The sequence below is a fragment of the Mercurialis annua genome, linkage group LG3 (genome assembly GCF_937616625.2).
Source record: "Mercurialis annua linkage group LG3, ddMerAnnu1.2, whole genome shotgun sequence".
NCBI lineage: Eukaryota > Viridiplantae > Streptophyta > Magnoliopsida > Malpighiales > Euphorbiaceae > Mercurialis > Mercurialis annua.
This window is the reverse complement of record NC_065572.1, coordinates 7,750,956-7,772,900: the sequence shown is the minus strand read 5'-3', so window position 1 is coordinate 7,772,900 and position 21,945 is coordinate 7,750,956. Positions and strand designations below refer to the sequence as shown.

At 33.2% G+C, this 21,945-nt stretch overlaps 3 protein-coding genes and 1 non-coding gene across 9 annotated transcripts; 2 read left to right on the top strand and 2 right to left on the bottom strand.

The window, feature by feature from the left end:
- The first annotated feature begins 748 nt into the window (after positions 1–748).
- LOC126673546 (O-fucosyltransferase 8) lies at positions 749–4,911 on the top strand. Of its 3 annotated transcripts, none has more exons than XM_050367733.2 (10): positions 749–909; positions 2,449–2,538; positions 2,637–2,736; positions 2,837–2,907; positions 3,043–3,131; positions 3,265–3,385; positions 3,489–3,632; positions 3,744–4,078; positions 4,159–4,399; positions 4,490–4,911. In XM_050367733.2, the coding sequence occupies exons 1-10, from the start codon at positions 784–786 to the stop codon at positions 4,790–4,792; spliced, it is 1,620 nt and encodes a 539-aa protein (XP_050223690.1). In that variant the 5' UTR covers positions 749–783; the 3' UTR covers positions 4,793–4,911. The 3 variants fall into 3 exon arrangements, with proteins under 3 accessions (XP_050223690.1, XP_055961117.1, XP_050223689.1); XM_056105142.1 differs by lacking the exon at positions 749–909 and adding an exon at positions 1,678–1,696; XM_050367732.2 differs by lacking the exon at positions 749–909 and having other exon boundaries at positions 1,704–2,538.
- A 143-nt stretch (positions 4,912–5,054) lies between these two features.
- Positions 5,055–9,169, bottom strand: LOC126673547 (nucleobase-ascorbate transporter 2). The gene is made up of 13 exons (XM_050367735.2): positions 8,815–9,169; positions 8,360–8,457; positions 8,091–8,267; positions 7,425–7,525; positions 7,226–7,301; positions 7,071–7,130; positions 6,715–6,899; positions 6,396–6,492; positions 6,169–6,314; positions 6,008–6,099; positions 5,855–5,932; positions 5,569–5,729; positions 5,055–5,477 (listed from the first exon to the last, which is right to left on the bottom strand). The coding sequence occupies exons 1-13, from the start codon at positions 8,903–8,905 to the stop codon at positions 5,265–5,267; spliced, it is 1,575 nt and encodes a 524-aa protein (XP_050223692.1). The 5' UTR covers positions 8,906–9,169; the 3' UTR covers positions 5,055–5,264.
- Positions 9,170–11,650: 2,481 nt separating this feature from the next.
- TRNAL-AAG (transfer RNA leucine (anticodon AAG)) lies at positions 11,651–11,731 on the top strand. The gene has a single exon. It is a non-coding gene; the product is annotated as a tRNA-Leu (tRNA).
- Positions 11,732–13,399: 1,668 nt separating this feature from the next.
- On the bottom strand, positions 13,400–17,477 carry LOC126674917 (uncharacterized). 4 transcript variants are annotated; one of them, XR_007639648.2, is made up of 9 exons: positions 16,921–17,475; positions 16,799–16,835; positions 15,754–15,986; positions 15,135–15,336; positions 14,750–14,881; positions 14,532–14,629; positions 14,316–14,434; positions 13,818–14,093; positions 13,400–13,710 (listed from the first exon to the last, which is right to left on the bottom strand). XR_007639648.2 is itself a non-coding variant. In XM_050369463.2 (8 exons), the coding sequence occupies exons 1-8, from the start codon at positions 17,311–17,313 to the stop codon at positions 14,027–14,029; spliced, it is 1,281 nt and encodes a 426-aa protein (XP_050225420.1). In that variant the 5' UTR covers positions 17,314–17,475; the 3' UTR covers positions 13,750–14,026. The 4 variants fall into 4 exon arrangements, 2 of the variants coding, with proteins under 2 accessions (XP_050225420.1, XP_050225421.1); XR_008790416.1 differs by having other exon boundaries at positions 13,400–13,691; XM_050369463.2 differs by lacking the exon at positions 13,400–13,710 and having other exon boundaries at positions 13,750–14,093.
- Positions 17,478–21,945: the final 4,468 nt, after the last annotated feature.

Sequence of the window (21,945 nt, the reverse complement as noted above, 5' to 3'; positions counted from 1 at the left end):
ACCTATATATACATGCCAGCAAATACCTATATTGCAAGTATAAATACGTATACCTCTGTTAATAACTTTTTGCTCCTGAAGAACTTGAATCTGAAGGTCCGGTTGTTTTTGTTAAAGTGGGAATCCTACATTGATTGTGTTTGTGAATGGATATGGGTTTAAATATTGGTTGGACACCTCTACTTGATACCAATTGGTTTTAAGATGAACTCTAACATGCTATTAGAGCCTTGTCCATTTACACAATTTAAATTTAGCCTGATCCACGTAAGATGCATGAGGGGAGATTGTTGAATTTGGTCCGGCTCACGTAAGATGCGTGAGGGGAGATTGGTTGTTCGGCCCGGACACGCTACGCGTGAGTGGGAGTGTTGAAGTGGGAATCCCACATTGGCTGTGTGTGTGAATGGACATGAATTTAAATATTGGTTGCGTACCTTGATACCAATTGATTTTAAGATGGAATCTAATAGTTTCTATTTTTATTTTTGCAAGAGCTTCAGAACCTATATATACATGTCAGCACATAAATTTAGTAGAACATAAAAAACTGATTTACTGAAATTGTGCCCCGTTTCTCACGTTAACTATATCAAAAAAATATCAGAAAACTAAGCTATGACCATTGACTGAGTAATTTAATAAATTTTCATTGTGATGACAAAGAAGAAGAATAATTAAATATTTTAAAAAATTAAGTTAGGATCTTGATAATGGTATTGATACCGTCGGAGATTCAGAATTTTGAAGATGGGTACGTAGTATTATTTTCTCTAGGGAAAAATGGTGGCACTGGTGAGAGCTGCCATGGCTTCGGTTCTTGTTATAAGTTGTGGTGCTATATTACTGTGGTTGCATTTGAAGAAACCATTTTTTTGGGAGTTTTCGTCCTTTCAACCTCCTAACGAGGTAACTTTTTCAAATTTTCTTTAAAGATTTGTCGATTTTTAACTCAATCTCTAATTTTGTCAGTCTTATGATTAAAACTGTTATCCTCTTAACCTTGATTTTTGGCCAAATCCATTTTGAGGCCCCGGTGCTTTTACCGTTTTATTTATCCGTCCTTTTCCAAACTTTTATATTCATTAGGTCTTTTTATTTCACGAATTTGATTTCATAGATTAGTTTTCGGCTGGAATTCATATGCATTTTTCACCGTTACGATTACGAGTGAAAAATGATAAAGTGAATTTGGGTAAATGAGTTAAGTTATCTAGTCTGTTTTTAAGCTCGGTCTCATGCGCGTTTCACGGCAAGTGTAGTACACGCTCCGTAAATAAAAAACAGAAACTTAGAAATTCAAAATAGATTTCGTATAGGGATTAAATACAAACAAAAGTTGAGAAAACGACCAGAGAAACAAAACAGTAAAAGTACATGAGCTTCAAGATTGTTTAGGCCTAGGTATTTAAGATCATTATGTTATGGGCCAGTTTAAAATAATCCAAAAACCTACAAGCCCATTTGGTCAAATTGCACTCTAGGTACAAGGGACCCGCCAAATTCACTTTCATGGCGGTTTTCTTGAACAAATTTTTTTCTCCATAGTCTTAATTCCATGTTTTTTTCTCTTCACAAGAACATAAATTCAATGGTGCATGTATTAGTGTTAAAGAAAAACATTTGTTCTTGTTATTGTTTTTGTGGTGTGTTTGGTGGCAAGTAGCTATAGCAGAAATGTTTCTTGGTTTACAAGGTTAGTTTTTTTTTTCTTTTTGTGCAGATGTTTGCTGAGTTTTTAAACTACATATCTTGCATTTCACTCATTTATATTTATACTAAACTCACTGTCACCTACTTCTTAGCTTCACTTTAAATTCTTTCTTTGATGTTCTTATCTCATCAAATTACACCTTTTTTTCTTGATTTATTTCAAACTTGTGACACCAAACTTGTTTGTTTTTCTTGTTTTGATCTTAATAAGTTGGTGAGTCGGTGTTAGAGAGTGACAGAGAAGTAGAAAATATTTAGACTAATACAGGATTTTAGAGTTTATAACAATTGAGCAAAAACTCAGTAATTGTGTTGGGTTTGAGATAGTCATTGTCTTGTTACCAATTCTGGTTTCCTTACATTGAGAGGGTGAGTTGAGGGATAATGGGGAAGCAAGGATCCCCGAGAAGTCCTCGTCCGAATAAATCATTTGGGGCTAAAGATTATCCGAAAAGAAGTTCCGAAAGTTTGCCAAGCAGTGATCTTTCCATTGGAAGGAGGTTTTCAGGAGGAGAAAGTACTTGGAAAACCAAAGTTGTATTACTTGATGGTTTTAAAAATGATTATGGAAAGTTTAGTTCTAAGGGAGTTTATTTTAGTAAAAGGCATATATGGTTTCGCAAGCATGCTAGATCAATTGCTTTTATGTTTGCACTATTTGGTTTTCTGTTCTTGCTTGATTCTTTCATGGTATCAGTTTTTGATTCTATATATGTTCAAAATGGTTCGATAAAGGACGAAAGGACCGACTTCAGTAACGAAGAAAAAGCACCGGTCCAGATGTATAGTCGACTCCTAAACTTGGCTTCTAGTGCTCTGGCAGAGGTTTGTTTTAGAAAATTTACATTTAAAATTGATATTTTTAGATGAACTTGTTTGCATTGATTGAATGGTATGCATCTGAAACTTTTTCTCTGCTTTAGAAAGAGCTCAAGAATGAGAAACCAAACTACTGGGAGGAACCAAACCAGAAGGCATCTGTTTGGAAACCCTGTGCAGATCAGAAGATTTTAAGAAAATCAGGTAACTAAACAATATCTATCCATGCTTGAGTCATGAAAATTAAGTTCTTGTAAAGCTGATTTTCTATTTAAGTGAAGCAGTATGATATTGTTTTGACCAGAAAAACCTGACAAAAGCAACGGTTATATAATGGTCAGCGCCAACGGGGGTCTCAATCAACAAAGAGTAGCTGTGAGTATCAAATCTCACTTGTTAAAAGTTTTAGTTTCTATAATGTAGTGGCTGTTATTCTAGATGAGAATTTTGATGCATCTTTCCGCGTAGAACTAATTGCGTAATTGAGAAACACGATCCTTTTGCCTGCAGATATGTAATGCTGTTGCTTTGGCATCCTTACTCAATGCAACTCTAGTTCTTCCCAGATTTCTCTACAGCAATGTATGGAAGGATCCTAGGTTTGATATCATATCTGATTATTGTTATTATTGAATAGTCTTGTCTAAGTTTTATCGACTGTCCTATTGCTCCACGGGGAAGTTAACGATTATCAGCTCAAAATATATACTTTTATGTTGAATGAAAATGCAGCCAATTTGGAGATATCTACCAAGAGGAGCACTTTATGCAGATCATGAAGGATGATATTGATGTAGTAAAGGAACTTCCTTCTCATCTGAAAACCTTAGATTTTGAAGCAATTGGTAGCCTCGTATGTTACCTTTTCGAGTTCTGTTTTTTTCTATATCGTTACATTGTTTACTTGGAATGTTAGTTTAAGCTCCACAACCTTTTTTTACCTTTGCATTTGTTAGATCACCGACGCTGATATTGAGAAGGAGGCAAAACCCGTTGATTACCTTGAGAAAGTGCTTCCTGTCCTATTGCGGAATGGAGTTGTTCATTTACTTGGATTTGGAAACCGTCTTGGCTTTGATCCAGTACCTTCTAACCTTCAAGTAAAGTATAATTGTCTCGTTCTGTTTTATTCCGTTTTTTCTGAAAGAATGATGCAAATGTAAAGTTTCCGAGCCATAAGACATTAGTTTATATCATGTTATAATTTGCAGACATTAAGGTGCAAATGTAACTTCCATGCATTAAAGTTTGTTCCGAAAATTCAACAAGTTGGATCACTGCTGATCACAAGAATACGGAAATATGATTCTGCACACAGCATGTTAGACAAACAATTACTCGGAGATTTTATGCGTGACAATTCGTCGAATATGAATGATCAAATAAAAGAGCCATCTAAATATCTTGCTTTGCACTTGAGATTTGAAGTAGACATGATTGCATATTCCTTATGCGAATTTGGAGGCGGAGAAGATGAGAAAAGAGAACTCAAAGCTTATAGAGAGAGCCATTTTCCGCTGCTCATTGAACGGTTGAAAAACTCAAAGTATGGATTCACCCAGTTTTTCTTCTTATACATTTGTCCATCAAATAAACAGATTTAATCAATGCTATTGATGCTCACAGGCCTATCTCTACATCAGAGTTAAGAAAGTTAGGAAGATGTCCATTAACACCAGAAGAAGCTGCACTTGTTCTTGCTGGTCTCGGGTTTAAGCGTGGAACTTACATTTATCTCGCGGGGTCTCAAATGTATGGTGGAAAATCTAGAATGTATCCCTTGACCAGTCTCTACCCAAATTTGGTAACAAAAGAAACTCTCCTCACAGCCAGTGAACTTGCTCCTTTTAGGAATTTCTCTTCACAGGTAATGTTAGCGATTAAGTTTGCGATTCTAGTCGACATGTTATTCGAAGACTGCATTGGATAACTTTGTATGGATCTTCTTTGGATGCAGATGGCGGCTTTGGACTTTATTGCGTGTGCAACTTCTGATGTCTTTGCGTTGACTGATTCTGGGAGCCAACTATCATCCTTAGTGACTGGTTTTCGGACTTATTACGGCGATGGGCACGCCCCCACATTGCGGCCAAACAAGAGGAGGCTAGCATCAATTTTGTCAAATAATAGCACCATATCTTGGAACAATTTTGAAGATAGGGTAAGGAAGATGATAGAGGAAGGTCAAAGGGTTCGTGTTCGGAGTTTTGGTCGAAGCATTTATCGGCAACCAAGGTGCCCAGAATGCATGTGTAAATAAATTCGGGCAACCTATTCTGATAACATTTCATTTATTAGTTGATTTGTACATATAAAATCATTCTTTCTCATTATTTGATGTCTTGAATTCAATAAAATATATACCAATTAATAGTCTAATTGCAACTTCATGAATGTTTTTCCAGGCTGAGATTTTACATTATCTGCACATTTCCAGCAGGAAAAGCAGAAACTAAATTTCATTCAAGCTAACTAACTAACTGCACTAGATAAAACATAAGTTACTAATGAATAAAATGAACTAAATGGAGAAAATAATGGAATTAAATAGATTATTCTGACGAACCCGAATAGGCCGAGTCATATACATAGAATCAATGAAAGCAGGAGAACATTTGATTCTTTATACTCTTTCTTCTTCACTTCAGCTGCATTCATCATATGAAATCCTGAACTGGAAATGATGTTTTTCCTCTAACATGTTTTTCTGCTTACAGAGTCTCTGCCGCAATTCAAGACGGAGGGAAAAATCGATTTAGATTGAACGGAAGAGTGTAGAACTCTTCATTCCTACTGTCTCCTTTAAATGTCCTGAATTTATCCCACCATGGCATTCCTCTGTCTCTGGCACTATCCTTGTACTCCAGCGTGTTGTCCAGGAAAACCGCAACAATCATCGCAACAGTTGGGGATGAGAAGAAGATTGTGTTCAGGAAATCATTGAACTGCACATCAAACAAGAAATTCATAATGTTATCATTTAAAAAACTGCTGCCAACAGCGGTTTCTTATAAAACAAGTCAATTGAAAAATTACCCATCCAGCTTTTGTATGAGCAGGACCATGAAAGGCTTTAGCTGTGTATTCTCTGAAGTACTCAGGCACAGATAAACCAAGAAAAAAAGCAACACCGACAATGAAAAGGTTCCTCATTGAGTTCATATTCGTGAATTGCAAGAATGATAGCCCCACAGAAGCTGCGCAAATAAGAACATGGCGGAGTAAGGATCGTTTCATTCATTATCAGGTTTGGAGAGGAGAGGAAATGAATTATGAACATTCATTATCAGGTTTGGAGAGGAAATGGATTATGAACACTCACCAACAAGACCAAACAAAACACAATAGACAGCAGCAAATATAGGAAAAGGTATCGATGCAAACAAAGCTCCGAATTTTCCTGCCAAAATTACGAAATATTATCAGACGATAGAGCCAAACAATAATTCTATCTAACTGTGTTTTGATTACATACCTAACATCGAGAAGAATAACATAAAACCAGCTGAGATTTGGATAACTCTGCGACTACCAACACGAGTACTTCCGAGCAACCCCACATTTTCTCTGTAATTTTTCTCATGTATTAGTCCAGTAAATTGGTAAAGAACCAACGATTAATGCTCAAATACTTACATAGAGACGGTTGAGCCACTCAATGTTCCAAAGAGTCCGTTCAGTAGGATACCAATACCCTGCCAGCCAATTCCGCGGCTAAGCACATGAGCTGGAGGTGGTGTAGCACTAGCGAGACGTGAAGCAGCTTTGTATGCTCCAGTTGACTGTGAAGGAAGACGCTAATTTCAGTTTTACTTCAATGAATAATAGTACTGAATAAGATTGAGTATTGTGAATGTGTGTACCTCAATCATTGAGACAAAAACAGCAGCCATCATTCCAAAACAATGGCCAGCATCAAAAGTTGGAGCACCCCACTGCAGCGGATATGGAATCTTTATCCTGATTACAAAATGGTAACGAGGGTTAAATCCAATACCGAAATTGGTTTGAAAGATGAGCCATAAGGTGCAACTTATGTTGCACAGAAATTTTAGGAGTCCGACGTATCAGCATTTCATTTCCGTTTCTGAAACTCTGCATTTATAGATTATTCATGTAAAAGAATGTTATTTCACCATTTCTCGTTTTGACATTTTCCTTTCCGTAAGAGAAGTAACTAACCATGGAGCAGAAGAAATGAGAAAGGCCTTGTCGGTTCGACAGTTAACTTGAGTAAGCTCTGGACGGTGTTTGTATGCTCCACTGGCTGTCAAAAGATGCGCATATGCCCATATCACTGTGATTGATATGATGAGAGCAAACCGCTCTAGTATTGGTAATTGTTTCGTCTGAAAGTTCTTCAAATACTGTCCAAAAACAGCACAAGTTTCACATTGAATTAGGAAGATGAAGACACCAGCCTACTTTAAAATAAGAGTGTAATCAAGTCGACTCGAGTCGAAACAATATCAAGCTCAAGCTCGATTCTAAGATTCAAAACTCAAAATTTGACTCCAACTCGATCAAGTAGTAACAACCTGGGAAAATGCCATGAACATGATAAGCATGGGGATGCCAATCTCCACACATCTTCCAACCTGATGCAAATTCACAATCCAAGTAATACAGTCAAAACCAACAAAAAATCATTACTGTTAATGTGGGACAATGACATTGAAAGTAGCAGCTATACCACAGGGAAGCCTCTGTCAAACAGACCAAATCCCACCAATGAAATGACTGGAACCATTCCAAGAGGACTAAAAAACCTGTAAAATATATATACCACAGATGAGCTCATCAAGAATCACCAACATAGCTAAAAGATAGAAATGCATTTATTTGATTCTGATAGTACATGCCTTAAATTTCTGACATATTTATATCATTACCTGGAACAAATGGCCCACAGCTGACTGTACCCCAAAATTATTTGTATGCTTGATGATACTATTAAAGCCCCTTGGACTGCTCTCATGGTATAAAGAAATCTCTACAAATATAGTACTCACATTTCATTAGATTACAAAAAACATTGGTAACAGTAATTAGATTAGGGATGTAACTGAGTCGAGTCAACTAGTGAGCTACTCGAGATTGACTCGAAAAGTACTCGAAACCGACTCGACTAATGTCGGGTCGAAGTCGAGTTAATTATCAAGTCAAGTTGCCTCGATGAACTCGCGAGTGTAATCGAGCTTTATTTAATTTACTTTTGTACCCTTTCTATTTATATATATTTACAAACTCGAGTCTCAATTATTCTATCGGGTTTGAGCTCGAACTCCTATATGAAACTTTCGAGTCGAGTTTCGAGTTTCATATTTTAGAGTCAAGTTGGGCTCGAGCCTGGCAGTTTGTCAACTCGACTCGATTACACAACTAGATTAACTAATCAACAGGAAAAAAGTTGCCAGTGGGACCAGTGTGTATCATGCAAATTGACTAAAAACAGTAAAAGAACCACGATGTTCTCACAAATGGAATCCAACTTGAGTGATGATAATAAAGAAAAATGTTGAATTTTGGAGAGTGAACAAAGAAAAAATGAGACTAACCATGTGATCGTCAGGAATGTTCATTAAAGAAGGGTCATGAATAATTGAAATGATAGGGACCATAAATGCATAAGACCCTCCAATCACAGTTGGTAATCTTGTTCCAAATAGTGTTTGTAGTAATGTATTGATCCCTTCAACAAATAGCAGAGTCTGTATCACTCTTATTTTATCACCCTGATCATCAGCATTTAAAATTAGCATCAAAGATCATAAATTTTATTAATTTTCATGTCGTTTTAAGATGTTTATGAGAAGAAACGACTTACATGAGTTCCACCCATTAATGGAACAAGAAAGGATGGGATCATAACAGCAGTTCCTAATGCTAAAATGTAATGCTGAAACCCCAAAGCTATGGCTTCACCTGCTCAAATACACACACAAGAACTTATTAGTCATCAAGATTTGAACTTCTTACACAAGCTAGCACAAATACGGACACGAAAAAACGAGACACTTGGACACGGACACAGCGAAACATCGTTATTTTAAGGTTTCCAATGTTAAAATTGAAGTTTTGTGTCCGAAATGTCAAATGCCCGGCACGTCTACTAATTTGAAACCATGAACTCAAGAAATGAACTTTGCCCACTATTTTTGAAGCCAAGAATTCAAGAAATGAGCTTTACAAACAACTTTTGAAGCCAAGAATTCAACAAATGAGCTATAAGGAGTTAAAAGTACATAAAAATATTAGAAAATGGACATTTTTTTTACTTACACCAAGATGGATTAGAGTCAATACAGTACTCTAAACCCTGAAGTTGGTCCATTGCTGGGTGACTAATCTCTTCTGGTTTAGGAGCTGCCATAACAAAACCCTATAAAAATCTCTGAAACCTCAACTGGGTAGTGACCAAATGAATCAAAGAATGGATTAGATATAGCAAAAGAAAAACTGGGTGTGTGTTTGCTTAGTGTAAGCAATGAAATTTGATAGAACCAAAAATTTAAAAAGAGAGAAAAAAGTAAAATAAAGCAAAAAAGTTTGATCTTTATGTGTAGTTGCCGCCCACTATAAGCTTTTTGGGTTTGTAAATGTAAACAGAGGATCTAACTCAGTTGTTTAAGTACTTGTTATGTTATGTATTTATGTTTAGTTTAAATGTGTGTGCTTTTTGATTAAGTTGCCGTTAAATTTGTTATTTTTCCCAAAATGCCCTTTAAGGAACTGCCAAACTGAATGTTACCGTTGCTTACTGCCTGTACTGTTCTTGTAATAAATATTCTTACTTACAACTCAACATCTTTTAACACTTTACAGGTTTATTACCTTAAAATGGGTAAGAGATTTATAGAAAAACTGTGTTTGTGAGAGGGTTTGGTTTTTATGTGTCTAAAATTTACCTTAAAAGGAGTGAAACAAGAAAGAGATTAGTATTTTCAGTTTCTAGTCAAAAAGTCAAGTACACTACAATGAGTAAAAACATGGACTATTTACTAGTAATGCTTCTCTTGCACATCATTCATTGGGTGGCAACCTAAGGTATATTTGATTATTGGCAAAATGCATATTTGGATACATGCAATTATCCATTTTTTTGATATTGAATCCCTCCACTTTTATTTGTCAACATCAAACTACAGATCGGCTCAGTTGGTTCGAAGTGTGGATAACAATCAGGGACAAAGACCAGGTTACTGGTTCGAATCTCATCTCCCGCATGAAATTGCTGAAAGCATTTAAACGGGTTGTTAATTTCCCGATTTAAAGCGGGAGGTCTTGGTGGTGGGATACTAGAATAGCCTTCTCAAGGATTTACCCAGATGATAGGGTTTCGCACCAAAAAGATGGACGGACTCTCCCGAGAGTTCTCTCGTCACAAAAAAAAACATTAAATCCATAACACTTTTAATTTTATAAATATTAGGTCCTTACGTCTTAAAAATGAAGTGTATGTATTTCACGCACTAATAATGCAATATATTTTTTTATTCATTTTTATAATTTAACTTTATTAAAATTTAGTCACTAAATTTTTATTTATGCTGACATTAAATTCATAAACTAATTGTTCGATTTAAATTGACATTGTTAACAAAATATTATGATAGAGAGATTCATTGTCCGCAAAATCAAAATTAGAAAGTTCCAATATTGATAAGTAGAAGTGAATAGATCCAAGACAAGTATGAGGATCCAAATATATTTATTATGCCTTGATTATTTATTAAGATATAACACAATATTATTGAATTAAATACATTCATTTGATCCAAAACTTGAAAAGAAAAATTACATTTTAAAACATTGATAAATAAGCGTTATATAATAGCAGTGGGCTTTAGTTCAAATAATATAAATGTGTTAGTAAGGATATTTTCAGAATTTTACAATCGAGTTTCTCCGAAAACGTCAAAATCTCTCTTTTAAAATTGTAATAAATGATAAAAAAAGTACAATGGCGGATATTCTCGTAACATAAATTCGTATCTCTTTTTTAGTTTAGTGGTTTTTTATTCTTAAAAAGTCCTAAATTAGAGTTTGAATATGAAATTCTTTAATCATATTAATGTTTTGTTATTCAACGGATTAGTAAGGTGTTTATATACCTAATTATAGTAAATAAAATGAAGTACAAAAACCTTTATATGTAAGAAAGTAAAAAAGAAAAAAAAAGTCTGAGGTGGAAACAACACAACGTGTGTGTACGAATCTCCAACGTCTCTATTGCAATGAAAGACAAACAAAACATTATAGAAATTAGAGCTCTCTTACACTATAAATAGCCTTATAATTTTACCCTTTTGGCAGCACCAAATTTCCATGCTACTCTTATTAAACATTTTAACCAACCAACACCACCAAACTCACCAACCTAAATTCAAAACTATATATCTATACAATTATTACAAAAATAAATTTCTGAAATGGAAAATTAAATATTGTCCCTTCTATTTAGCTTAGTGTAAGGAAAATGATGGGTCAAATGCCAATTTTACATCTCTTTGTGGGCCAATTTTTAATACACATGAAAACAAAGAGGTAAAACATGAAATTGTTAAAAGAAAACAAAAGCTAAAGATTGAACATGAAAAGAAGAGAAAAGATAATTTGTAAACACATTGCTAGAAGTCAATGTGCTTGCTTCCCATAAGTAGAACATAAGCCTGTTTTTGTTACTATGATTTTGTTTATGCATTAAATTACTATCTCATTTTTTAGTTGTTTAATTATAAAATTCTCAAAACAATTTATAACATCCACATTATGAGTTAATACAATTCAAAAATTATTACAATGACTTAAAGTTGGTCCTAATTTTTGAATATATATATTTTTTTCATCTACATTGTAAATATATATAGCAGATGTGTCATCTCCGACACAAAAATGTATATTTTGTAGGTCAAAACATAAGCGTAAAAGGTGAATTTATTTTTAATTTTAAGTTAAAAAATTAGCTTAAAGTATATCGTTTTTTATAGTCTTCCTAAGAGATATCAAATTGATTTTTCAATGAAAAAAATTTATTTTGTAAAAGAAGTTATATGGCCAAAACAATTTTACAGTTGTTGTGCTATATATAGTACAGCTAAGAAAATCAGAGCAAAAAGTTGAGATGGCCGAGTTGGTCTAAGGCGCCAGATTAAGGTTCTGGTCCGAAAGGGCGTGGGTTCAAATCCCACTCTCAACATTTACATTTTTGATTTTATTTTATTCTAGCATGTTATTTTTTTATTAAGAATATTTTTTTTAGCATGTATGCATGTTATTTTTACATAGTTGCTTTTAGTAAATGACTTAATTTTAGTGCACCTGTAATTTTTTGATAATTTGGATTTAATCTTCATTTAGCCTGAATTTATCATAAATTACCTCTATTTTTTAAAAAAAAGAATCGGTTCCAACCAGAGCTTGACTATACCCAATTCTCCGAGTAGTTCCGCCCTAGCACAACAAACAACGTCAATTTACACTGTCAAGTAGGATTTGCATTCTTTTAAAACGAACTGAATTAGAATTTAATTTTTTGAAATCAAACTGATAAAACATACAAGAATCTTTAATATTACAAATCGAATCAAGTTAGTGGGTTCAATTTTGAATTATAAATGAATTAATTCTATTTCTTTTTTAAATCAAAGCGAAATCTATTTTTTTTTATCTGAATCGATTTGGTTCAATTTTCGACCCTACTGTCAAGAAAAACAGCCTTACTTTGCATGGGCATTCAAACATTCCATTTGCCAAAAAGGAATAACAATGGATTATAATTGAATCATGTTTCCCTTTCACATATCACATAAAAAAGTGACACAATAATAAATTGATTGAGAATGGGTCTAAAGAATAAAGAGGTGCCAACTTAGTGAAGTAATACTCCCCAATTATAAAAAAAAACTTAGTGAAGTAATATGAACTCTTATTTTCCCTATCTAACAAATAGAATCAAATTCAGATTTGAGCTAATATACTCGATCGTTATTATATATAAAAAAAAAAAACAGAATCAAACAACGTATAATCATTAATCATCGACACATTGGTATCTAAATCACGAGATAATTGAATAATAGTAATTCTAAACGGAGGCAATTAGTGACGAATTCCCGACTTGACTTTTCGTTCATTTCTGATCTCTCGACAGTCCAGATTTAATGCTCAAAAATGGTAATGAGTAACTCAATGTGGGTTATGGAAAGAGGGTGAAAAGATACTGGAGGAATGATAGTGAAGATACCTATCAAAAAGGAAGCAACTTTTTTTAAGCTACTTTTAAAATTTTCATTCTTAAAAGAACCCTTTCGGCTTCAATTTAGGGATGACCATATAAAGGCTGATTTTGACTGCTAATTAAAGGGATGGTACATAATATTAGGCAAATCGTTTCTTAAAATTATGTTCCAAAACAAAAATTTGCTCCAATTATATCTATTTTTGGATTAAGATTTTGTGTTACTATATGGTAACACTTTTAAAGGCCACACAAGCTGGCTGAAAAATAATGTGTCAAGTTTTCTAACAAGTGTACAATATGTGAAATGTCACATAAAAAACATTAAAATCTCAATTTGAAAAAATAAAGTTACAACTAGCCTTTATTTAAAATATAATTAAAAAAATTAATCGTAATTAATAAAACACATAAGATACTGTTTGGGTTGAAAAAATTTGAATAATCACAATCCATGAATTAAGCAAAATTCATTATTTAGTAGGATGTTATATATGAATTTTTCAATTTCTAAAATTCCTCATTTGAATTTTTATTTTATTGGTGAGAAAATTAAAATCTATTATTATCTAAAACAATAAATTATTTCAAAAACACTTGTTTAAATATAAATTTATGATTTTCCCATTTTATAAATTTTAATATTATTCAGTCCAAACGGTGCTTAAATGTTTTAGTTTAAACTAATATCAGCAAATCAAGAATAGTAGTGATGGCCCTATCTATGTTAGATGGGCGTTTTCTCCTACAAATTTGGCTTTATATTGAGAGGAAAAGGAACACTCACTGCACGGAAAAAAGGTGGCCAGATAGAAAAGAAAAATCCCACTTTCTGTAACATAAAACAGTGTGCCACCGCACATAATCTTTGAAATTTGAACCATCACCAAGTAGTAGCATCTGCTAGAAACCTTCTCTTCTGCGCCAATAATCCAAATCTAAATTACACAATAAGCAATAAATTATCAACTTCCCAATGCCACAAATGATATCATAAAATTACATTAATACGAAACAAAATTGTGAACTAATTACATGTACTAACCTGCACTATTACATGAAGAGCATCATCTAGCTATGTTACATTTGGACCTCAAAATCAGAATTACAGGTAAACTGATTGTGATTTCCATTTCACTGAATTAGCTAAAAGTGCAAGGAAAAAAATGTGGCAAGGTTTCTTTAGGCAATCTCATCATCCACTAATTGGTGTCTATTGATTTTGCAATTAAATTCAACTGCTCAAGCCAGGAGTCAAGATCTTCTCTCCAATTTCCTTTCATTGGATCTTTTTTCTTCTGCCTCTCGCCGTTTCTGCTGCCTGTAATTATACTTAACGATCTTAAACATCAGTAATTTCCTCAATTTAGACACACATTATGCACATAGCATATCAAACCCAATGAAGATCCATGCACACATTCAATCATAATATAATGTGTTCTGTTATGTAAATGACGAGCTCTTACCAAACGACTTTTGACAGAATGGGAGTAAGATAATATACAGGAATAATAACTAAAAAGAGCTTACTAAAACTTACACAAAGGCTGTATATCCAGCACCAGCATTAGCTGCAGATAGAAGTGTGGTATGGGCTGACACTGTGGCTAAAGAATCCTGCCCACCAGTGGGTAGAGAATTTCTAACATCACCATCCACCTGAAAGAAATTGAAAGCAAACTAGTGATTCATCTTTTCCAAAAAAAATCTTAGCCGAAAATATACATGTTCTATGCAGATTGCAGAGATTCAAAACCTTGTCCCATTTAGACTTCTTGTTCTGTCTGCTATCGCGAGCAACAGCATCTCCTGCAGTTGATGCTGAATGCAACCCACTGGCAGCAGTAGCAGATGCTGAAACACAAATATGACTCTATTTAAGAGCACAATTATAAAACAAGGTATATCTATTAAATGCAAAGAACATTTTAATGTTAATATTAACAACTAAATTCAAAGAAGATAGGTTTAGACCTGAAATAGGCATGCTAAACTTTGATGTGGGCACCACCTGTCCAGGCTGAGATCCTCCTGAAATAAATTCAACCTTAGGACTTCTCTTCAGCTCTTGCTCTTTTCTCTCCCTTTCACGTCGCATATCAGCTTCTGCTTGACAAAAAAGACGTTCACAAATTGCAACAAGAATCACAAAACTATTAAAATGATACACCAAAAAAATGAACTATACAAAAGAAACCGTTACTCTAATTATTCACTATTAGTCAGTATATTGGTCAGATCATGTCAAACACATACAAGAAACCTACATAAAAGACATACTAGAGCATATCACATTGAGTAACTCAACGGCAATTAGATAAAATGAAGTGGAAAACGGAAAATAAAACTTTGAACTTACCTATTTCATCCAAAAAATCGCTTTTGTCGTATCCATGAGGGTCAAATACATCTTTACTGAAGCATGACCCTATCTGATCAATATCTTGGTACCTCACAGCATGCAGCAAAAAGTCAGGATTCCGATAATCCTTTCTATTGCGTACTTCTGCATTGAAACTCCTCCCAACTTTTTTCAAAGATATAAATTTTTCTATTTTCCTCTGCAATCAAAACAACAGGAAGAAAGGAACACGAGTCAAATATGCTGACTGATCACAGAGCGAAGTTCTAAAATAAATGCAAAAACTAATCACATTAAGCTACAGATAGCAATTAGCAGTAGATAGAAGAAAAAAAGAGTTTATTGTTGTATGCCAGATAATATCAACGCTAGTTTAATGAACAACGAAACTTATAAAACATGAAAGGAATCTCAGAATTCAAATATCAAAACAGTGCTCCAACAACACATTTTTACGACCATCTCAAATTTCAGATCGACAACTATATAAGACCACAAGCTACAATTACTCTTGGAGTCAAAGAAGACTAGCATACTGGTGATAATAAAAATAACGTTAAAGGGAGCATATTCTTAAGGCTCTCTGTTTAATAAATACATAGGATTAGGAACTTACACGCAACTCCTCTGGGCACTTCTCTTTTGGTGATGGGGGGAGAAATTTATCCAATGCATCAATGTTTTCGGCAGAAACATTAGTAGCAGCTTCATTTTCTGCATCTTCAGATTGAATGCCAGTATCATTCACATCATATTGTTGTGATGTTTCTAGATGTTCTGACGATTGAGGAGTTGCTTGAATATTTGGAGTTAAGATCTGAACAGTTCCTGGAGGAGTATTTTCTTGGCCTGTAACATAAAGATAAAAAGTTATACAAAGAGGACGAAGATAATTAGTACCATGACTACCATATACTAGTAAAATTTAATGAATCACGAAGACCCTAAATGCTGTCGCCTTTAATATAATCCACCAAGAAAATTACATTTTGCTAGATAATGGTCACCCAAGTAAAGACCTTTAACATACAATATTATGTTTGACCAAATAATCCAACATGCAATCCAAACTATATAGTTTAACTTCAGTCATAGACTCCCAAAACTGTCAAAAGCTCTCTAATACCCCAATTCACTGCAAAAACAAACAGTACTTTGGAGATGGCATTTCCAAACTCCTACTCCTAGCCATGGAATGTAATTATAGCCCGATTAATATGATTTTCCTTCTGATACAATTTTAACCATTGACAACATGCTGCAACACCAATAGAAATAAATCCTCAGCAAGGGGAAGTGGGGAACACATCTGTAGTTTCTAAATGTTCTACATTTTTTTAAGCAAGCATAACGGTCAAGAAAAATGTTCCCATGTGAATTCTTAAAAAGAGCAGATGTAACCTAAATATAAAGCTGCTGCTGCTGGTTTTTAGTGCTTAAAGCAAGAATGCAAACTCAAGTCTATCTCCCCGAGACACATAACTTACGACTAATCATAACTGACCTAATCGAATTTCCAGCACCCCTCATAAGCTAATTCCCTTGTTGACTAAATTGCACTGACCAAACAATTGCATCCCAGACTATATTGCAAGCAACCCGCAAACATTTGTAACTGAAAAACATAGCAATAAAATCTTAACAAAGTTATTACAACGCACCATTGGCAATTTGAAGCTCCTCATCAAATTCCTCTTCCTGCAATATAAAAAACAGGACAAATTTAGTAACATCATTAACAATAATTTTAAAAAAGTGTATTAAAAGAGTAATAGCATAATACATCAAGTTCGGGAGACATGGCAGTTTCATCATGAGCATAGTCTACAATGGCAAGCCTCCCTCGCCTACTACTTCTCCTCGCGTGCTGCTGCCGCTTCACCGGAGCCTGAGGGTGTTCTTGCGGCGTCGGAGGGCGTGATTGAGGTCTCACATTCTGATTTAAATTAAAATTAGAACCAAATTCATCAGTAACCATCACATCACCACCACCGTCATTCACTCTATCAGCAGCGGCTCCTCCCTCTACTAGCTGCTCCGCTTCTTCAGCTTCAGCTTCTTCTCCTCGTTCTTGTGGTGGTTCGTGGTTGAGATCCTCCATATCCTCGTCATCTTCGTCGCTGTACATAGACAGCAAGGCAATTCCTTCCGATGGTTTTTTTCTCGACTCCGCCATTCAATTAGGGTTAGGCTTCAATGAAATTTAATCAAAAATTACAAAAGAAATACTCTGATTTTGCGATTCAAGGACTGAATTGTGTGGTTTATAGTGTGTTAATTTGATTGATAAACTAATTATACAAATTGCTATCAGATGATTTTTTTTTTCCTGTGCTAATTCGCCACTGGAATCAGGCGGGTTTTAGGATTTTTCTGGTTTGGGCTTCGAATATGGATTTTAGCCCAATTTATTCACATTTCAAATCTTAGAGAGTTCAGCCCAAAATATTTCAATTGAAATATATTAAAATTATTATTGAAATAAGCATACAGTTTTTTTTATGAATAAATAAGCATAAAGTTGAGATAAATATTCTCTTCTTTGACCGTAAGAAGGACCACTAGAAGAATAGAATTATATATTTATATTATACAATCCATGTCTTTGATCAACATTCGAATATTTTGATGTTTGTAATCCTATTTAAGCATCTCTAATCACCACTAATCACTTTAGATTACTTTTAAAGATAGCGATAGAAGAGATTTAATATTCTAAAAACATTATTAATCATAAACATATTAGCATCACAAATAACAAAGTGAGTCCTTACTACTTTTTGGGGTAGTAGATCATTTTGATGATCTAACCTGTCAAAATTATTAAATTTTAATAATTTTTTTATTTGACTATCAAATTTTATTTTCTTTTTAACTTGGTTATCAAATTTTAACTATCAGCCGAATTTTAGGTTTTTTCTTTTGCATAATATATTGAGTCAAGAAAACTTCTTGTTGATAATTTGAACTTATATATAACTAGCAAAATTTTATGAAAAATACAAACAAACAACGGTTGTCAAATATTAAAATTTGACTTTCACATCATCATTTTAGTCTAAAAAATTCAATTAAAATTATAAATCTAAAATAATTTTTTTACTTCTCCCTTGAAAGAGATTACTAATAGATAGATATTGCTAACATGGACTATAAAAGTCTATGGTCATTATAACTAATGCAATCAGTTTGAATAGTATAGTTCTTCATGACTAGTATAATATTTGATTAATGAGTGATTTGTTCGATTTTTCTTGCCATTATAATAAAATATTGTAATCATATTACAAGCTATATGGTATAAAAATTAGTAAAGTGAACTAAAAAAATTCCATAATTGATAGGTAAACTAACTAAGGTCACATCACAACCCAAAAAATCCAAAAGAGCACGGCAGTATTGTTGTTTTAAGTATATGCATCACTATCATCATAACGATACATAACAATTGTCATTGAAGTTTCTTTTGCTTTTGTATGCACTTCCAAACTTTGATTGCATGTTTCTTAGCGTGTCATTCTACCCTATCCTACTTTTTCTATATGTTCTTTTCACTTTAGAAGATGATTCATGAGTTTATGATAATGTTTTAGGACCATGTATATCATTCATAATTTGTTTTACATAAGATTAGTAGAATATAGTCAAAACGGATTGACGGGTTCGTCTTCATTTATTTTGTTGATACGATTAGAATCAACATGAATATGATTCATTTAGCAATCGTGTACCACGATAGCATATTGATAAAACAGATTGACGGGATCATATCATTGACAAAATTAGAATCAATGCCAACACATAATTTAGTAATTGTGTTAACCAATACAATATAATAATTGAGTTATGTGTGTTAACATAAGATTAACTCCTACTATCTATTTAATTTGGTGGATCGATTATAGGTCATGACAACATGATTCAATAATTCATTTATTACAAATAGATTGAATATGGATCATATCAACACGACAAATGTAATTTCAATATTTAAATGTGTTTAATATAGGTTATACCAGCACGACATGTACTTCAACTCATTTATTTAAATTGGTCGTGTATGAATAATACCAACATGATATATTTAGTATATTTATTGATGACATGTGAGATCATATTGACATGATACGATATTACGAGACGTTTTAAGTTGTGCCATTAACAAGTCAGGGTCACAAGTCAATCTGACACGACACATTTTCAGTAGAGTCATATATTGCTTGACTGTTATATGACATAAATACGTTCAACTGTAATTTCAACCTATTATTTCGTTAAACGATTCATATTTGTGTAGACGATCTATTTTGATATCTCTAAAGATGAGTAAAACTATAAAATGAAGAGAAATACATTTTATTATTATAAATTTATAGAAAATTTAAGACAAACAAATTCATATTATTAATTTTATTAATATTGATGATATTTTTAAAATTTGAATATGTTTTATGTAGATTGATCGTGCTATATTTTGTATGAACAAGTATGGAAATGATTGATCATAAAAATGGAAAATGACATTTTTCTTGGGTCATTAAATCTTTTGCTCTTCATCTTAAAGTGATCATGTTCTTGATAGAATCTCCTTTTGCCTTTTTCTTTTCTTCTCTTGTTTGTTTTCTTTAGGCGATTTATTTTGTTAGTGACGTCTAGGCCCACAAAATTAATCCTACAAATCACTACTACATTAATCTATAGATAATTCAAATCAGCTATCAATCTATATTAATTAGATATTTAGTATTCAAATTAGCTATCAATAAACTCTTAGTTATGTGTAAATGCCTCTTATCATAAGGAATCCTAGGCAGCCAATAAATAAAACATGCTTCATAATGCTCTATGTGCTTTTCCACTATGCCATGTCATTTCAAGCACGTAACTAAGAAATTGACATGCATGGGTCATTCATTTCCTTTTCTTTTTATAAATAAAAAATTCCATATTGAAAGAAAGAAAAATAGTTCAACACACATTATATTAAATTTCCAACAAATGTTCAGTTTACCTCCTAAATTTGACACTAAAAATCGATTAAAATCAAATTCGGGATTTGAAAAAAATTTAAAAATAGATATTTTAATTTGTTTTACTTCATGATATGAGGTGTCAATAAATAATTGGAGCATTTAATACATATTGGAGCCGTGTTGACAAAAGTTATGGATAATTTAAAAACGAAGGGGTAAAACGAACCAAAATGTCAAATTCAACATATTTTTTTTCAAATCATGAACTTGATCATAATTGATCTTTTGTGTCAAATTCATACGTAAAATGAATTTTTATCGATTACAAACTCATCAAACTATAAAACACAATATTTTTCAGAGACGTTGTATTAAGAGAAATATAAAAAAACGCGCATAATACACAACAAAATAAGTGCTCTATTTTTACAATTTTTACTGTTAAAATGAAGAATTATATCAAAAATACATTACAAAAACTTTAAGACACATGATGAGAGTAATTAAGAAAATCTATACTTATAATTGAAGTTAGTTTTTTTTCCCTAAGATTTTCATCGACGCTCGAATCTTTGAGTTTATAAATGGGTAACTTTAAATACTAATGCTTTAACTGGTGTGATTTTCGATGAGGTAAACAAGGTTTGAATGACGTGTTTCAAATTCGACTGACGTAATCCGAATCTAAATAATGTTATCCTAATTGTGAACGACTTTACCGCCGTTCAATTTAACAAACAGTATTAATATGGAAATCCTGAGATACAAACGAGATTAATATCAATTCTACAACTAAACTAAGATTTAATCCGGAGATCAGAGATAAGAAGTCTAAATTTTGATTTTGAATGCTAATGTGTTGATAAAAAATAATACAATAAACCTAACTATTTATAGGAATTTTTTTTAATTAAGAGTCCTAACGAGATTCATCCTAACGAGATTCAGTCTCTTATTTTAAAAAATAAATAAATAAAAATTAAAGATAAATATAACTTGGCTGAACTTTTTAAAGGCAAAAGGCTCACTTTAGCCCTTAAGGTCGGACCAAAAGAATAAATAAGCCCCTAAGGTCAAGGTTGGCTCACTTCACACCCCGTACTTGTCCAAAACGGCTCAGATCACACCGAAAACTTAACACCGTTAATTTCTTCTGTCAAATGATGACGTGGCATATAGGCAGAATATTCAAAAAAGTCCTTAATGTTTAAAATACTTACCAATTTTATACTTACAATTTTTTTTATCAATTTTCACCCTCTTTTTCATTTAAATATTAATAATTAAAAAATATTTAAAATTAAACTATTTATTAAAGCAATCGAAACACAATTAAACATTTCAAAACAAAATTAAACGCTTCAAGATCCAATTAAACGCTTCAAAATCACACTAATTAAAATTTATTCTAAAAAAATAATTAAATTTAATCCACCCATTCTCTCCCGAACACCCACCGTAAACCACACCGACAAACAAATATTTCAACTAAAAATTAAAAAAAATTAAAAAAAATTTTGCCGGAGAAGACACGTTCGTCTTCTCCGGACTGTTCTTCCCCATGGAAGAACAGATATGTTCTTCCATGGGGAAGAACAGCTGCTGTTCTTCCCCAAGGAAGAACAGCCACGTCGGCTGTTCTTCCTTGGGGAAGAACAGTCGGTTGTTCTTCCCATTGGGGAAGAACAGGTCGGCTGTGACCTGTTCTTCCCCAAGGGGAAGAACAGATCTGTTCTTCCCCATGGGGAAGAACAGGCCCAGCCTAATGTTCTTCCCTTTGGGGAAGAACAGGTCGGCTGTGACCTGTTCTTCCCCAAGGGGAAGAACAGATCTGT

Excerpts from the sequence above, each read along its gene's own strand:
- LOC126673547 (XM_050367735.2), bottom strand. The coding sequence starts at position 8,905 with ATGGCAGCTCCTAAACCAGAAGAGATTAGTCACCCAGCAATGGACCAA. Across the intron at positions 8,268-8,359 it reads CATTAATGGGTGGAACTCAT|GGTGATAAAATAAGAGTGAT; the intron begins GTAAGTCGTTTC and ends GCTGATGATCAG. Across the intron at positions 7,526-8,090 it reads ACATTCCTGACGATCACATG|AGATTTCTTTATACCATGAG; the intron begins GTTAGTCTCATT and ends CTATATTTGTAG.
- LOC126674917 (XM_050369463.2), bottom strand. The coding sequence starts at position 17,313 with ATGGCGGAGTCGAGAAAAAAACCATCGGAAGGAATTGCCTTGCTGTCT. Across the intron at positions 14,630-14,749 it reads GTTTAGCATGCCTATTTCAG|CATCTGCTACTGCTGCCAGT; the intron begins GTCTAAACCTAT and ends TTTGTGTTTCAG. Across the intron at positions 14,094-14,315 it reads GCTGGATATACAGCCTTTGT|GCAGCAGAAACGGCGAGAGG; the intron begins GTAAGTTTTAGT and ends GTATAATTACAG.
- LOC126673546 (XM_050367732.2), top strand. The coding sequence starts at position 2,098 with ATGGGGAAGCAAGGATCCCCGAGAAGTCCTCGTCCGAATAAATCATTT. Across the intron at positions 2,737-2,836 it reads GAAGATTTTAAGAAAATCAG|AAAAACCTGACAAAAGCAAC; the intron begins GTAACTAAACAA and ends TGTTTTGACCAG. Across the intron at positions 3,132-3,264 it reads AATGTATGGAAGGATCCTAG|CCAATTTGGAGATATCTACC; the intron begins GTTTGATATCAT and ends ATGAAAATGCAG.